At 43.3% G+C, this 18,140-nt stretch overlaps 2 protein-coding genes across 4 annotated transcripts; both read left to right on the forward strand.

Moving 5' to 3' along the window:
* Window positions 1–3,330: 3,330 nt before the first annotated feature.
* On the forward strand, window positions 3,331–14,239 carry abcd3a (ATP-binding cassette, sub-family D (ALD), member 3a). Of its 3 annotated transcripts, none has more exons than XM_029457872.1 (23): window positions 3,331–3,683; window positions 4,936–4,972; window positions 5,084–5,182; window positions 5,898–5,986; window positions 6,622–6,691; window positions 8,584–8,681; window positions 8,900–9,023; window positions 9,466–9,522; window positions 9,608–9,750; window positions 9,828–9,897; window positions 9,994–10,063; window positions 10,235–10,332; window positions 10,579–10,670; window positions 10,783–10,874; window positions 10,960–11,032; window positions 11,124–11,187; window positions 11,307–11,384; window positions 11,473–11,538; window positions 11,641–11,730; window positions 11,930–12,049; window positions 12,127–12,231; window positions 12,438–12,494; window positions 12,668–14,239. In XM_029457872.1, the coding sequence occupies exons 1-23, from the start codon at window positions 3,646–3,648 to the stop codon at window positions 12,743–12,745; spliced, it is 1,908 nt and encodes a 635-aa protein (XP_029313732.1). In that variant the 5' UTR covers window positions 3,331–3,645; the 3' UTR covers window positions 12,746–14,239. The 3 variants fall into 3 exon arrangements, with proteins under 3 accessions (XP_029313732.1, XP_029313731.1, XP_029313730.1); XM_029457871.1 differs by lacking the exons at window positions 3,331–3,683; window positions 6,622–6,691 and adding exons at window positions 3,706–3,915; window positions 7,860–7,929; XM_029457870.1 differs by lacking the exon at window positions 3,331–3,683 and adding an exon at window positions 3,707–3,915.
* Window positions 14,240–15,800: 1,561 nt separating this feature from the next.
* Window positions 15,801–17,942, forward strand: LOC115025559 (tartrate-resistant acid phosphatase type 5-like). The gene is made up of 6 exons (XM_029457912.1): window positions 15,801–15,945; window positions 16,270–16,460; window positions 16,717–16,844; window positions 17,008–17,199; window positions 17,312–17,459; window positions 17,594–17,942. The coding sequence occupies exons 1-6, from the start codon at window positions 15,870–15,872 to the stop codon at window positions 17,831–17,833; spliced, it is 975 nt and encodes a 324-aa protein (XP_029313772.1). The 5' UTR covers window positions 15,801–15,869; the 3' UTR covers window positions 17,834–17,942.
* Window positions 17,943–18,140: the final 198 nt, after the last annotated feature.

The raw sequence follows: 18,140 nt of genomic DNA on the forward strand, positions 1-18,140 counted from the left end.
ATGTTACGTTTTGTTATGATGTATTTACTATTTATTGGGAAGTTCTATGAACTATAGTCAAATGTATATACCTGTCTGTGTTCTGTTGCCGCACAGGAATCCAGATTCACCGTCACGTTCATCCGCCTGTCCGCTCCCGTCTGTGTCTCCATCTTGGATACTGTGTCTCGCGCTGCTCTGTTTCCACCACGTTAAACTCGCCCGCATGATCTAAATCCACGACACCGGCATCCTCTTCAATAAACGCCTCTTCTTGAAGGTGCAACGAGTCTATTGACGACTCACTGTCACTCAATTCTGTCGGAATATCCGAGCCAGAGTCCGACATCGCCACGCCTGCCGTGCAGTCTGTGTATTCAGCTGGTGGACTGTGTTCTACTTGTGACGTCAGAACACGGCGTCGGCTGTTTCCGATAGCGGCGACGTAAACATCACCCTATCACCCTACCTTATCTCTGTCCAAAGGTGGAAAAAAAACCTTTGTTGTTGTTGTTTCCTCGTTTAGCCTTAATGCTAAACTAAACTAAGATAAGCTAACTGCTCTTCCAACTCTCGGCAAAGAAGTGAATAAACTTATGTCCCAAAATAACTGCATTGAAGAGCAGACGAGCAAACATATGTTGGAACCCATTTAGTTTTAGCTGGACACAATAAACGGGTAGGCCTGTACGATGCGAGAACTAGAGAGGCCTAACATAAGTAACGCAACGGGTACTTTAATTAAAACAGAAAAAGCTTTTAAAGCCGCATTTTATTACCTTTGTTTCTTCATCTTCTTATCCAGAAACCTTTTCTTCCTCTGTTACAGACTCGACGGCCGACAGTAACCTGACGGAGATCAGCCCTTTGACTGTCGGAGGCACCAACGGACAGTCGGGCCTCCAGACGGGCTCTCAGTCAACCTGAGAACAAACAGAAACAACATGAGGCCTCTCCTAAAACTAACAAAGTACTAACGAGGCAAACACGCACACAGCTACACACTGCCAAACGTTCTGGAAGAAGAAGTGTTATGTTGTTACGCAGTGGAGATGAAACAGGAATACGTAAAAATGGACTTCTACTTCCTGACTGAGTTCCTGTGGTTCCTCCGTTCTTGGCACCGTTAGTGAAAAAGAGGCAGAAGAAGAACTTTAAGGATCACTTGCAAAGTTACAAGAAGGCTGTGAACCAGAAAGCGGCACCGTAAAGTTTGTGACCTCCTTAAAAAAGAGCCTCTGTGCGAATGTTATGTTTTGAACCAGGTGAGTTTGTCGTCCTCTCTCGAGGTGGGACACTTGTAGAGGCTCGACTTACAGAATGAAAGACTTGACTTCATGTTCGACTACCTACACGGCCCTGCTGCATTATCCCTTCACGTCACTGAACTTAAAGGATTCTCTGAGATGTGAAGCTCCTTCTGGGAATTGTTTCCTGCCTGGAATATATATGAATGTGACTGTAAAGTCGACCATTAATGTGACTGAACGATGCAGAATTGTGTTGTTGAGGGAAATCTTTGTATCAATATTTAATCTGCGGCAGATTGAAATAATCTCAATTTCTCTCTGCACTGCCACTTTGCTTTAAACAAGCGTCACGTGTTCATGAATTATACTTGACCTCTTTCACGAATGTGTCATAATTAATGTTAGGTTATTAAAAAGACTAATAACTGAAGCTGTCTGTGCTTTTTAATCTGATTACAAATCTTTAGGTCTATTTAGCATTTTCATCTCACAGCAGCAGACGAAGTTTGTTCAGTTGTCACAATATATCTGGTGACAATGTCTCCCACAAACTGGCACCAGAGACGGAAACTCCATGACATTAACAAGTTGGTCAGTGGACTTTAAGATAAGATTATGTTACACCATGCACACAAGGTTCTTGTTTTAGGCTTTGCACAGTATATTGGATTTAAACTGCTCACAGATAGCAACAGGCGTATGAAGTGGACGCCCTGAATGCAAAGAACTGTAGCAAAGTGCAAAAGAAGTCATAAAGACCTAATAGGAGCGGTTGCAGGATGCCACTAGGGTGCAGACAAACACTCTAATAAACAAAGGGCATGAGAGAAAGACATCACTACAAAGAAGACTTCTGTGTGGGGACGATTAAATCAAATCCCACTAACTGCCGCTCTACTTGTAGCAGGAGAGACACCGCTGGAGTTGAGGAGAGAAAAGCGTTCACTTGGCTTTTCCCAGAGACGAATGTGGATGAATATTGTAGAAAAGTGGGGAGAGAATGAAGTGGGAGTTGAAACAAGAGCCTTCGAAGGCGTTCCAGTTATCAGCAGAGTGTCATTATTGTGTTGCAATGGGTTGAAGAGGTCAGGTCCTAACAGGGTGTGATTTGATCAGACTCAACAGCTTTTCCTTCAAAGCGTACAATCAACTAAATTTATTAGGAGAACATTTACTAATTCACAGATGAGGTGTGGACGTGTGGACGTGTTCCAGCTCACAAGGAGCTGAAAGGGATTGCCGGATAAGCTAAACAAAAAGGGCTTTACAAAATTAAATAACTGTGCCAATGCCACGTGGCAGAGTAGAAGGAAAAGCATATTAAGAAGACAGGAATGCATAGGTGGCAGAAAAAGTGGGATGAGGACTGAAACAGATATAAAATATACAGTATGAGAAACAGGGAGAATTTAATTTACACACTCCTGTACGGTTGGTGGCGGTATGCACCGTCAAGCTGTGTGCACTACATTTAAAATGAGAGAAGAAGAGAAAGGCTCAACTCCATCCCTGCCCCCCCCTCTCCCTGCCCACTGCGCGTGTAGGGTCCGCCATATTATGAGCCGCTTCAAACCCAATAGCGGGAGGTGGAAGTGGGTTATTTAATCCTCCAACAGCGAGACTGATCGGTCCTGATTTAACGAGCTGCCCTGACGTGCAACGGTGTTTGGTGTCCGTCATGGAACACGCTGTGTAAATATAGTTCCGTGCAAACATTGACTCGTAAATTGCGCAAAGACATTAAATATTGTCGTACAGATGTTAACAACTGAACGGTTACATTGTATTTTTATATTTACACGTGTCTAGTGAAAAACAAGCAGCTCATAAACACAAGTTAAAAACGACAAATGTTTTCATTTTAATATTATTTCTCTTCCGGGAGATGCTGATACGTAGCTATGGTTACGAAAAAAGACAGTTCCTGTTTCTGCCAGGAGTGAGTGAAATTGGTCCCAAAGCTTTATTTACACCCTACACCCCTTAAATAAGAGGGCCTCATTCAGCGGAGAGTGTGACCGCAAACGGAGTTCACTGTACACGGAGTGGGAGGGTGTTAGCGGGTCGAAGATTAACTGTTGGTAGTACAGAGCCCCCAGGAAGTGCGCCAGGCTTTGAAGCAAACTTTCGTAGTGGTCAAACCCTAGAATTACAACTTCCGTGTCAGTCACGTGATGCCATGGGGCCCAAACAATACTTTTCCCTATTGACTTACATTGGGAAAGAAACATCTGTAAATTAGCGTATCATTTATTTTGTGGTAAATCATCTCACCGATACAAACACTTGAATATGCCTTATTTAAATCATTAGGTCCTAAAAGAGAGCTATTAGCCGAATCCAGAGTTATTTTTCTTCCATTCATGTGGCTGGGTCGAGAGGCGGGATTTAACAAAAACGCAAGTGCGCATGCTCTATGGGCCCATGGATGCGGAAGAACGCCGGAAGATCCGGGTAATTATATACTCATGTCGAACCGTTTTGCCTTCATGCGCCGCTTCATAAGAAAGAACGGCGCTCCGCCTCCAACGTTGTATCCAGCTTTTTTATTCATCCATGGTCGTAGTGTCAGAAACATGGCGGCTTTCAGTAAATATGTGACAGCGAAAAACTCCTCCTTGGCAGGCGGTATTTTGCTGGTTTTATACTTGTTGAGACGCAGAAGACGGACGCTAAAACAAGACGGGTAAGCGTGCGGCAGTATGTAATGTCAAGATTTGCTTTGAAACGCAGAAAACGCGGCTTTCAGATGAGTTTGTGACCGCTGTCAGGATGCTAATTAGCAGCTGAAAGCTCCCCATACTGACAGGTGACTGCAACCTGCCACTGGGAAACTCCTGAGTTCACTTCCATGTTTTTTAATGACCTGGTGATTCTGATCCTGCGCAGTTTGTCCGCCTTGCTCTCTGATCCGGACAGTTTAAATGCCAACACAACGAATGTCATTGTCCTGCAGAAAACTCACTTTACCACACTGCTGCATGCACACTAACGCATGCCCGAGTTGTGTAACTTTAGCTAACTTGGCACTAACTTATTTCCCCTATTATCATATCTCCGTGTTGATCTGCATATGGATTTCATAGTTATTCTAATCTTTCAGTGGTCTCGCTTTGAGAGAATAAAATAAATACTTTAAGTGTATCTTAAAACACTTTACAAATGTTATGTGCCACTTGTAATAATACATACATAACATTATACATAAGAATTATAAAATATGTTTTTAAATTCTAAAAAAACAGTTTAAAATATGAATTGAGGAGACAAAAGAAATTACACAACTGACCCTGCAGCAGGTTATATAAATACTATTTGTAACTACTGGCACAATGCAAGCTTAAATAGGACAGGTAAAATTACCTGAATGCATTTTGATTCCTGTACACATTCATAAATCTCAGTAGTGATTGTTTTGCACTTTAATTACAAATCTGCTTACGCACATATGATTACACAACACAGATTTGCATTGTTTATATATGTTAACTTGCTTCAGTCTTGTTTTCCTTCCCTGTGTTTGCTGGTGCTTTGTTGTCGAACAACCCGCCCCCCCTGTAGATCAGTGCAAACATGTGAAACCATTGACAGGGCTGTGTGTCGTGTCACTCACCTGCACGTGTGTCCATCCAAACCTGCTCGCAGTCTACCGTCTTTAATCAGCAATATATTCCGTCTGCTTTAATTCTTCTTTCTTTCTTTGCAGTAAAAAAGGAGGCTCAGAACTAGTTCAGAACACTGAGGTATGTCGATCTCAGTTTCACGTGTCTGAAGCTTTATAAGTTTCCACTTTGTCATACACAGTTAGCTGCAGTTGCATCACAGCCCACTTTCTGTTGTGTCTCTTCATTCAGAAAGATGGCAAAAAAGACCGTGCAGCAGTGGACAAGGTTTTCTTCGGGCGAATATGCCAGATTCTGCGGATCATGGTACCTCGAGTTTGCTGCATGGAGGTATGACACCGATCTGCTGGTATCGTCTTTACCGTGTTTATATTTCCAGCAGTTCTCCAGATGTTTAAATGATGAGATCTCATGAGTAGTGAAAGGGGATATGTCTCTCGAAGATCAAAGTACAAAAATAACAAGTACTGCTTCCATCAAGTTTAATAAATTGGAGGAAACTTGACAAAACAAGTCTGACAATAGCTTGTGAATAATGTCGAGTGATGACATAATGCATGTTTTGTGTACATATTGCTGTTCTTCCCTGCGTGCCAGAGGAGAACATTCAGTGGAGAAGTTATCCATGAGGACGGAGCGGTACTGCAGCGCTTGTTGTCTGAACTAACAGGGCTTCACTATCTGTATATATGCTGTGTGTGTGTGTGTATATACGCTGTGTGGTAACCCCTATGCTGGAAATGCTCTTCCATGTCACCATCTTTAGACTTGAACTCTGTAACAGTTCTGCAGATTCTGCTCAGTCTCAAGATTGTATTAATTGTAATATGGCAGATGAGCTTGGACTATTCAAAATGTCGCTGAGCCCTTTGACACACATACATCAGCTCCATAAGCCAAGGCCACAGCCACATGGCTCCTCTGGTTGCGTTCAGTCTTATCTGATGCGTTTAGTAGATATGAGCAGAGTGAAGGTTGGGACAATTAAGGGTTTTATGTTTCGCAGGCTTTACTAACTATTCTGTGGTTGTCGTCTTGTCCACAGACCGGCTACCTCGCCTTTATCGCTGCCATGTTGGTGGCCAGGACCTACTGTGACGTTTGGATGATCCAGAACGGCACCATGATCGAAAGGTCAGACTTCATGCTCACAGACCATGTTAATGTTCAATAAGTCCACAGCTGACTAAGTACAGTCAGTGCAGTCTGCGAGTATAGCACAGTGGACATTTCTTTGTTTTGGCTCGGTACTTCAGCACATGTGATTTTAAAGTGTGAGCTCACCCAAGAAAAACAAACACAAAGCAGTGGCGTGAAGATGAATGAACATCCTGGCGGCCGGAGCCAGATACCTCAGGGCGCGTTCACAAGCACTCGTCCGTTTGCCTAGTCCGAGTTAGAGAAATGTATACTTTTGTGCGGAGAAAAAGCGAGCGACACGGAGCAGAACACGCCACAGATACGTGTCGTGGTAATGGTTGGAACTAGAGCCTCCAACTGTGCATGGTATATTGTGCCGTCTCTGCAAGTCGTCTTAATCTAATGGTTCATATTTCAGCCAGGCCCGTGTAAAAGTGTTCCTGATCCACATTCAAATGTGGGCCGTTCAGCAGAACTCCGATGCTTCTGTCGGTGTTCTATCGTCAGATTAAAATAACCGTATGATTGTCTTTCTGCTTCTGCTGTGTCCAGCCTTTAAAAAGCAAATGTTCCATCATGCATTGCTGTTTGTTTGCAGGAACTGATGACTTTGTTTTGATTCTCCACAGCGGTATTATAAGCAGAGACAGCAGTCTATTCAAGAAGCACTTTTATTCCTACATATCAGTCATACCAGCGGTAACTGTCCACACATGGTGCTCTCAGAAGTGCTGGTTTTAAATCTTGCTTTGTGATAGTGTGGTCTTGTGCTTTCCCATCACTCACCGTCTGAGGACGACATTCACTTCCATAACTCTGACCTGTGGATTTTACCAGGTGGTAAAAAATAATCGATTTGGCAGACATTAACCGTAAAACATTTTCTCATGGAATTCCATTCAATTTATGTTTATTTGTTAATAATTTGACTTTTCATCTGACGGATGAGCAACTTAATCCAGGAATTACCTTTTCTTTATTGTGTCTAATTGGAAAATGAAACGCAATTATTATTAAATACAGTTCAGTTCATTACAGATGCCTCCTAGCAGAATAAAAACATGTTGCACAGTAACTTTTATCAGCTTGAAGGTGTTAAATTCATCAATTAAAAAGCCTAAAACTTGAATTTATTTTGCTGATTTATCCATGAAAAAGTTGTATTTAAATTTAAATAAATAACTTTAAATGTATATATTTAAATTTAAATAAATAACTTTAAATGTATATATTTAAATTTAAATAAATAACTTTAAATGTATATATTTAAATTTAAATAAATAACTTTAAATGTATATATTTTTACTTAAATAAATAACTTTAAATGTATATATTTTTACATTTAAATAAATAACTTTAAATGTTATATTTTTACATTTAAATAAATATTTAATATATATTATATATATGTATTTTTATATATATATTGTATATATTATTATAGTATGTTAATATTTATATGTATTTTGATATATATAGTTTATATTTATTTATATATGATATTTATATTTATTTATATTTATTTATTTATTTTATATAGAGTATATAGTATATTTATATTTATATTTATATTTATATTTAATTAATTTAAATGTATTTATATTTTTACTTTTAAGGCTAACATGGAAGTTATTTTAAGGCTCCACGACACCAACGTGTCAGCGTGTCCCAACAAACCCAACACGGACAAACACAAGTTGAATGTTATTCCTGAGTTCGTCAGTGTCAGGACTCCGCTGTCACTCTGTTTCTTTAGCTGTTGAGAAAGCTGGTTCCAAACGAAACTGAAGTTTGTCGAGTCTCAGTGTTTGTCCCACAGACTCTGTCGGCCATGTTCGCTCATCTCTGTGCATGTTGTGGTTTGCAGCGCAATTATCGGTCGCTCTGCAAAAGATTTCAAGACCTTCTTGTTCAGCTTTATCAAATTCATGCCAGCTGTAAGTGTGTTCTTATTCTTTTGTTTTTTTTTACTTTTTATTCTTGCCACACTCTTAAGTGTGATCTTAATTGCTTTAAATTCTATATATATTATTCTGCAGCTCATAATCCTGCACATAGCTTTCAGCAGTTTAATTTAGTGAATAGTGTACAGAGGAGACCTGACGTGAGACTGTGTCATTACTCATTTCCTGGTGATGGTGGATTATCTTCATTCAATCATTTAATGCACTAAGAAAACTCCCATTCTTCTGATTTAACACGAGCCTCCATGTTAAATGATGAGGCTGTATTCTCTTTTTAATTGTCACCAAATTTAATGAATAGACAAAAAGCAACAAAGTCTGTCGATCAATACTTTCTGACTTTTAATCGTCTTTGGACAACAATAGAGATCTTGTTATTCGGATACATTCATTGTGGCTTAAACGTATATTATCTTCAGCCTTATTCTTTAAATTGTGAGTTTCTCTTGTAAAATCCCACTAACTCTTCTGCTCTTGCATGTTTTCTTCATTCCCTATCCTCTGCTTCTCATTAAAACCAATACGCATGAATCCTACACACCCTGTGACCTTTACAGCCGCACTGAAGCCAAGCGCTGATAGTGAGAGATGGATACATGTCTGTTTTGTGTGACCGGGTCATTCCAGATAGCCTTGGTGAACAACTTCCTGAAGTTGGGTCTGTACGAGCTGAAGCTGAGGTTCCGTGAGAGGCTCACAAAGAACTTGTACGACCAGTACCTGCAGTAAGTACTGAAGCTGCTTTCTAATCCTAACCCAGGCTTTGTTCCCTGGACTGAAATGTCATCAAAGTCCAGTGCAATTTGCAACATGATGACCTTTTGTACCGGCGGGGGAAGAAGGAATAAGTAATCTTTGTAAGGGTCTCCTGTTTTTGACCTGTGACTCACACCTGGAGATGATTCCTGTCTTTGACTCGTCGCCGTGTGTTCTGCCTCTTCAGGGGTTTCACGTACTACAAAATGGGAAACCTGGACAACAGGATAGCCAATGCAGACCAGCTACTGACACAGGATGTGGAGAAGTTCTGCAACAGTGTGGTGGACCTTTACTCAAACCTCAGCAAGGTGCAACGATCTATTCAAATGACACAATTCTGTTATTGCAGAAAGTAAAATCTGCGATGTCGGAGCATCAAACGGTACCGAGTGTTGTGCTGAAATGAAGAGGGATGACCTTTATCCAAGTGTCCAACAAGGGTGCATTTACTTCTCACAGGACAGAAGAGTTGTGTTTGGATATTTACAGAACCTCGTGTGTTGTGAGTTAGAGGTTACACAGAGTCATTGCCTATATGTTCCAGCTGCTGAGGCCGTGTACCCGGTCTGCCCAGCCCGCCCTAATCCCCCACGCAGTAGACTGTACAGCCCACACACGATGACGAGGATGACGTTAGGAAAAAGCAGTGCAGCCAACAGGAACAACTGTCCTGTGTTATTGTCACGTATGATATTATGAGCAATATATACCAGCTGAGATTTATCATTTGTACATCTGTCTGTCCTGCAGCCTCTTTTGGATATCGGTCTGTACATCTTCAAGCTGACAAGTGCCATCGGTGCTCAGGTAAGCAGGTTCTCTTCAGTCTATGGTCGTACAATACACTGCTAAACAGGAAGTGACTTTGTTGTGTGTCCCTCCCCCTATCTAGGGCCCATCCGTCATGATGGCCTACCTGCTGATCTCAGGTCTGTTTCTGACCAGACTGAGACGACCCATAGGAAAGATGACAGTCACCGAGCAGCGGTACGAGGGAGAGTACCGCTTTGTCAACTCTCGCCTCATCACCAACAGGTAAACACAGCTTCCCCTGCTCACACCCAACGCCTGTACAGCTGTTCACTACAACACATCCTGTGATTTCTCCTTAGTGAGGAGATCGCCTTCTACAACGGAAACATGAGGGAGAAACAGACCATTCACACCACGTTCAAGAAACTGGTGAGTAACAGCTGAGCAGCGAGTCGGAGAAACATCACAAGCTGATTAAGTCAGATGAATTCCAGAATATGTTCTCATCACTATGTTGTGCTCCAGGTGGACCACTTGCATAGCTTTATCCTCTTTCGCTGCTCCATGGGATTTGTGGACAGCATGATCGCCAAGTGTGAGTAGATATAGGGGGGGGATACAGGTGTCCCAGCACAGACCGTATGTATTGTAGAAACCCAACACACGAGTATCAACCTGAACATTAGCATCAGATGTTTCTTATACTTTGAAAACACACATTTATGTGTCTTTATACTTCCTCATGTGTCCTCATCTCTTTCTGCAGACCTGGCCACTGTAGTAGGCTACTTGGTGGTTAGCCGGCCGTTCCTCACCCCGGGACACCCCCGACACCTGAACAGCACACACTCTGTGCTGCTGGAGGTCAGAGAAAATCACACACACACACACACACACACACACACACACACACCTAAGTATGACCATGTAGATTCACCTGGTAATTGATGGAATGATATTTAGTAAATGCTTCTCTTTGGAGATCAGTTTTGACTTTAAGTGGAAACATCGGGACGTAAGTCCAGCGACTCCCCGGGAGAACTACACATGTACATCTGTACGTGTGTCTCAGGGCTCTGAGGTTTATCTGCTGTTGTTGGACCTCTGCAGGATTACTACCAGAGTGGCAGGATGCTGCTGAGACTGTCCCAGGCTCTGGGCAGGATTGTACTCGCTGGCAGAGAGATGACTCGCCTGTCAGGGTGAGTGTTCCAGCGTCTGAACACGCTGTAACAGAACTATAGTTGCCACTAGTCCAATGTGATGAACTTTATTTTTAGGATCTGCTCTGAACTGAAACTTCTGCCCCCACAGATTCACATCTCGTATCACTGAACTGATGAAAGTCCTGAACGAGCTGAATGCTGGCAAATATGAACGCACCATGGTCTCCCAGCAGGACAAAGGTACGCGTGACTCCTGATGGCAAAGACGTGCAACAGGAAGAAGTTCTCCTCTCGGGTAACTGGAGCTTTGCTTTGTGCTTCTTAGACTCGAACACTGAACAGAAGCTGAAGCTGGTGCCCGGCAGTGGACAAGTCATCAACAGAGACCACCTCATCAAGTAGGCCTCTTGTCCTGCCATGAATACACAGCGGCACATCTCTTTTTTCCTTTCATGAGCTCAGCTGTAAAGCATGCTTTGTGTCTTGCAGGTTTGAGCATACCCCACTAGCGACTCCCAATGGAGACATTCTGATCCGAGACCTCACCTTTGAGGTGAAGCTCATTCTCCACTCCATTAAAGAATTAGTTTGAAATATTGAGTTGCATGGATTTGTTAAATTGAGACTGTGTGTGTGTGTGTGTGTGTGTGTGTGTGTGTGTGTCCTCTGAAGGTGAACTCCGGCACCAACGTTCTTGTGTGTGGACCAAACGGCTGTGGGAAGAGCTCTCTGTTCAGAGTGCTCGGAGAGGTGAGAAGATGTCGCTCTTTAAAGTCGTCCTACACGTGTGTGTTCGTCTTTGGTATATCAATAAAGTGTGTATGTTTTGTTTTTAAAGCTGTGGCCGCTGTTTGGAGGAAAGCTGACAAAACCCGAGCGAGGGAAGCTCTTCTACGTTCCTCAGGTGACCCAGAGACTTGTGTTGAATGTTTGAGGATAGCATCTCTCTCAGACATGTTCAGACTGAACTGTGACGAGCTGCTGCTCACCTGTTGTGTTCACACAGAGACCCTACATGACGCTGGGCTCTCTGAGGGACCAAGTCATTTACCCCGACACTCATGAAGACCAGAGGAGGAAAGGCATCGCTGATCAGGTGAGACACGGCTCTCTGCCACACACTGTGTGTGTGTGTGTGTGTGTGTGTGTGTGTGTGTGTGTGTGTGGTGTGTGTGTGTGTGTGTGTGTGTGTGTGGTGTGTGTGTGTGGTGTGTGTGTGTGTGTGTGTGTGTGTGTGTGTGTGTGTGTGTGTGTGTGTGTGTGAGTGATACTACACATCTTGTCTGTGTGTCTAGGTATTGAAGGAGTACCTGGACAACGTTCAGCTGGGTCACATCCTGGACAGGGAGGGCAGCTGGGACTCGGTGCAGGACTGGATGGATGTCCTCAGTGGAGGAGAGAAGCAGAGGATGGCTGTAAGGACTCACTCAGGGTGGAGAGAGGGGGGGGGGGTCATATGTAGTAATGACTGAGTGTGTGTTCCTGTCTGTAGATGGCCAGACTGTTCTATCATAAACCCCAGTTTGCTATTCTTGATGAGTGCACCAGCGCAGTGAGTGTAGATGTGGAGGACTTCATCTACGGCCACTGCAGGACGGTACGACCACACACACACGCACACGCACTGCAAAGTGTCACTTCTGTAAAATGTACACAGATGTTTGTGAGCTATTGTTAGTTTGACTCACGGCTCTGTTCGGGGACAGTTTGACGATACAAAAGGGCATAAAGGAGAACTGATAAACACGTCGTGTGTGTGTGTGTGTGTGGAGCACAGTACTAGTTGTTTCCTTTGATCCACAGGTGGGCATCTCCTTGTTCACAGTGTCTCATAGAAAGTCTCTGTGGAAGCACCACGAGGTAAGCACCGAATGTTCCCCAGCTTTACTGTCCCGCAGGTTTCCTTCTCTGTTCTCGTGTCCCACTCCGGATATTCTTCTCCACATATTTCCATCTCGCACTTGTTAGAACGCTGCCGCTGCCTTTAGACGTCGTCTTTCTTTCTTACTGACTTTGTTTTATCTGTCATGAAGTATTACCTCCACATGGACGGGAGAGGGAACTACGAGTTCAAGCCCATCACAGAGGAAACGGTGGAGTTCGGCTCCTAACTACCCGCTGATGTCCGTCTGCCATGCACTGCTCCGATGAAACCAGTCCACTTCTTTGCACTTGAGACAGAAGAAATAGCTAAAACTAGAAAAATAATGTGTTTTAATCATTTAGTTTCTTTTATCACCTTGTTTTCTGTTATTTAAATCATGACTTTAGTCCTGTCTAATCACTAACCTGTTCATTCTAAACACACATTACCCATTCAGTATGTGCTTTAATCATCTCTGCCCATGTGCTCTAACCTTAGAACTATAACGGAGGTTAGTATAAAACTCATCTGACATAATGAGACGGAGTTTCTCTAGAAATGGCTTTAAATTAAAACTAAAAAGATTAAATCTGAGTGCAATTTGTCATCTCGAGATGATGTAATGATTGATGATCACATGATGATAAAAGTTAAGCACCGCTGCTCTCTGTAGCTACAGAATAAACTCACTGGAAGCCTCTGGAGTAAACGGCGCTCTGCTCTGTGCGAGGGAGCAGGAACACGTCCGTCACTCAGGCATGCAGGCGGGGGGGGGGGGGGGGGGGGTGTTGCAAATACCAACTCACCAGAGGGAGGAACACAATGCTGCTCATGAACTGGGGTCCTCAGCGTTGACCTCATTGCTGCCTAAATATTCCAACAGCACCGGTGTTCAGACGCAGACCGTCACCAGCACTGCGCTCCAGTGAGTTAGTATTTTAAACATTCCTCATTACAGGAAGTAGGAAGCGATCGTCCAGTGTCCAGTGTCCAGTGACCTGTGACCTGCTCCACAACAGCACATGAGACTGGGTTTAACTTTGCAGAGCCGCTCTGTGACCTGACTGGGCTTTAAGCGTCAAAGTCACGGACAGGCTAATGATTACAAATGTAATTTAAATGAGTAAACATGGCTAGAAAGCCCTAATAAAGAGGGAACAATATAGTTTATTTTTTCTGTTCCAACAGTTTATAAAATGGTTCAGCAAAAATCAATTGTTGCCTTTTTTCTCCCCACTGTAGGTTATTTTAGATCAAAGCTGTACGATTGTAATGGTTGGGATTTCTCCCATTAATTTGTCTGTCGGGACACAATGAAACAAATCCAGCTGGTTAATGATGACGTCATCAAAACAAGTATAATAATTAGGCTTTGTCCTCTTATTATAATCTCGTTATTAACCTTTTCCCGTTTGTGTAATTCAGTTAAAAATGTAATTAACACTTTTTGAGAGGTGGGATTAAAAGTGCTGTATTGTTAACTGATGTCAGACTGAGCGGGGGTCTAAAGTGACCCGATGCTTCGGGATGTCAGACTGAGCGGGGGTCTAAAGTGACCCGATGCTTCGGTCAGTCCATCACTGGTACATGTGCAGACGAGGTCCTTCCCTCTGCCAGTACAACACCTGTATACTGTAACTTTATTCTGAAAGTGTGAACGTGTAAAGAAGCCCATGCCCATGGTTTTATATGGATAATAATGTTGTTATGATCTCACTCTGCATTAAAGTAATAAGCCGTATGAAAGCTTTCTTTCTTTCTCTCTTGTGGGTTTACGTGTTGAAGATGACGAGTGTGTCAAGGATCGATGGAAGTCTTGTAATCCAGATGGTTTCTGCTGTGACTGCACACACAACTACAACATGTTCCTGCTTTAGTGAAGTGTCCATCAAACATTTGTTAGATGTTCTGTGACGGTCAGGAACTATCAGATAGTTGATTCAGTTGTCACACTGTGTGTTGTCAGAGCCCTGGTCAATAAATGCTTAGCTGGGATTCAGAGTGTAATGCTCTTTATCTGTGATTTGAAAAACTGCAGTGTCATTAAAGAATAACTAGTGTGTCTAAATCCCAGCTAACAGCAACTATATTTCATATTCATTACAGCCACTATATGGAAGTGGACAGAATAAAAACAGCTGCTTTGTTGCTCCTGCAGGAGTTACTTGCTCTTGTTACTTAGAGTACAGTAATAACTGCTCACCTTAAGTAACAAGAGCAAGTAACTCCTGCAGGAGTTACTTGCTCTTGTTACTTAGAGTACAGTAATAACTGCTCACCTTAAGTGATTTTCGCTAATGTTTCCTCATCTCGTTTCTCTGATAACTTGAAATCCAAACCTTCAGGAGGTTTTAACAAGGAGCCGAATTATCCTCCGATGTCTCCTCCTCTCCAAAACAAACAGACCTGGTGTGTGAAACCAGTAAAAACGCTGACTAAAGCAGTTTCACGTTAAAACTCAGTGTTTCGCTGATGAGGTTCGCAGGGTGCGGACACAGCGCTGACGTGTGCTTGTATCTCTGATAACTTAAAGATCCAGACAGCCAATGACTAAAATCCTTTATCAGGTTAAAACCAGCCAGAGCTAAATAAGTGTTTTTAGTAAAAAGAAATGTGGCTTTAACCTGGATAAGAAAGTCAATTCATGACCGCTTCTGGCTGACACGTGCAAAGGTGATATGAAACTGACGTTACCATGACAACATTATGGGTTTGAAAAACATTTGGGACGATCTAAGTTCACAACTCGAATATATAATATAGGTCAAGTCACGTTTAGACATTTTAATGTTACATATTATACCTTTTAAACTTAAACTGTCTTATCAGCCAAGTTAACTGAGAGCCTACCTGTGATGTGTCATCACTGTTAGTCGCTGAGCTCACACAGGTAAACTCACACAGGTAAGTCACTGATGCATTTCTGCTGATCAGTGCATCTGCATCAAAGAAATACTTTAACATGCTCTCGCTTTGGAGACAATCACACTGATGGTCCATGGAAACTACTCCCTCTTCTGGAAAGATTTAAAAACTGAAGGTACTGTTTCTACTCTAGTGAAATATTAGGATTACAGCTCCTACTGCTAATATGTGAAACTACATGTTTGGTCATTTAATTTAAGTTGTTTTGCTCCGTACAGAAGGTTCTTTAGATCTCTAGTCTTGCAGTTTGTATTCAGTTCATAGAAACTGACAGTATGAAGACGCCAGACGTACTCCTTCATGTCTCCCAGCTGTCTGATAAAGGGTCCAATGAGCGGAATCAATGAGTAACTCTGTCATCAGCTGATATCCTGTTTTTTCTCGCCTGACCTGATACAGGAAGTCACATTGCTTTCCCAGCTTCACTTTCAAACAGAAGAAGAGTTATGGCCCGACTGAAGTGGGTGCTGTTGGTGTTCTGCTTCCTAAACTGCTGGCATCAGATCCAAACTGTGGAACAAGGTGAGTGTCCTGCAGTCTGCTCCTCACACAGCACCTCACCTGAGCATCATGATCAGAGATTACTGTTGATATGTTCTCCATAGATCGTGTCAACACATGCACGTGCTTCCACTACAATCTGTCAGCCTCTGTTTTCCATAGAGTTTAAGATTTGTTATTTAATTTAATCTCAAGCAAGATCTTTTCAATGTCAGATTTCCAGTTTGACACCATGAGATCGAAACTTTTCTTCACACAATCGCAGATGTTGAAACCTCAGTAACCGCACTGCATGTGGAACCTGTCAGACAGGAAGTGACGGGGGACTGTTGTGATTCTTCACAGCTGCTCTGCGCTTTGTGGTGCTCGCTGACTGGGGAGGTGTTCCTGTCCCTCCATACTACACTTTTCATGAGGAGGCTGTGGCTGCAGAGGTGGACAGGCTGGCCCGCACCGCAGGAGTGGACTTTGTCCTCAGCCTGGGGGATCACTTCTACTTCGAGGGAGTCAAGAGTGTGGAAGACCCCCGCTTTAAGGTCAGCTCACAAAGCAAAGATCTGTCTCTCTAATAGACACATTTCCAGAATCCTCAAAGACTCTTCCAACCATCTCATTTCCCAAGTTACCCTGCTTTCTTATCGAGGCAGCCATCTTTGTTTGCAGCGGACACACTGCTTATGTTTACGGCAAATTCAGATCAGTTGATTGTCCTCGAGTCCCTCTTGAATGAAGTCACGTTTCACGTTCATCGCTGCATTCCTCAGCTTTGATGCTTCTGGTTTTTACTCACAGTACACCTTTGAGAGGGTCTTCTCCCAGCACGCTCTGCTGGACATCCCATGGTACCTGGTTGCAGGAAACCATGATCACAGGGGCAACGTCTCAGCTCAGAGGGCTTATTCTGACACCTCCCATCGATGGTGAATATCAAACAACACAAACATAGTTTCAATAGAAAGAGTTCCAGGCAGGAAGGAGAAGGGCGAACCCTCCTGCACGCACCTACTCTGATTATTCATCTCCGTAAAGATCATATTAACAATTCAGTATCAGTGTATCATAAATACTGTTTTGTGTTTGCAGGAATTACCCAGCTCTCTATTATGATCTCCAGTTTACTGTCCCGAACACTAATGTGTCGGTGAGCGTGCTGATGATTGACACCGTGTTGTTGTGTGGAAACACGTACAACCAGACCCAGCCTTCAGGCCCGGAGAACTCCAGAGCAGCAGAGCAGCAGTGGGACTGGATCGAGTCCAAACTGGCCAGCAGCAGGTGAGTCACTGGACAGTATTTACACACTCACACATGTTTGAGTTTGAGCCGATGAGCTTGTGTCACCGCTCCCTCTGGGTTACACTCTGACCGACCGTGTGGCGTGTCCCAGGTCAGACTACGTTGTGGTGGCCGGTCATTATCCCGTGTGGTCCATCGGCCATCACGGACCAACGTCCTGTCTCGTCAAAAGACTGAGGCCCCTGCTGAAGAAGTACAGAGTCACTGTGTACCTGTGTGGCCATGATCACAACCTGCAGGTGCGTACGGCTCGCTCGCTCACAACAACAACAACGTGTGTACAGATAGATTCAGTCGATGAATGTGTCCATTAGTCCCATTATCTCAGATGTCACTCATCAGTTATGCCTTTCTGTCTCTCCTCCTCCAACAGTTCATCAGAGAGGATGATGGGAGCTCGTACGCAGTGAGCGGCAGCGGGGTGGTCAGCGACCCCACCACCAGCCACAGGGACAGCGTCCCTCTGTCCTGGCAGCTGTACTCCAGTCCTGTCAACCACACGGCAGGAGGTCTGGCGTACTTCCAGGTCGTTGAGCATCAGATGACGGTCAGTTACATGCAGACAGATGGGAAGTGTGTTTACCACGCAGAGCTGCCCGCACGCACACCCTGAGGCGCTTCATCCGTCTACACATATGTTCTGCAACAGTTACAGTAAGAACGGTGTCATACTATCTGTACATGTTCTTCTTTTATAAATAAAAACCTTAAAAATAAAGTAATTATTCGTACATCATTCAGTATTTACCTTAATTAGCTTCTATTACATCTCACATCGCTTAACCAATCACATCTGAGAGCCCGCCTCCACACACACACACACACACACACACACACACACACACACACACACACACACACCAGCTGAGGCTTCCATGCATTTAATATAGTTTTGATTCAAATGCTAAGTGTGTTTCTTT

Source organism: Cottoperca gobio, chromosome 20 (genome assembly GCF_900634415.1).
Source record: "Cottoperca gobio chromosome 20, fCotGob3.1, whole genome shotgun sequence".
In the NCBI taxonomy this organism is placed as follows: Eukaryota; Metazoa; Chordata; class Actinopteri; order Perciformes; family Bovichtidae; genus Cottoperca; species Cottoperca gobio.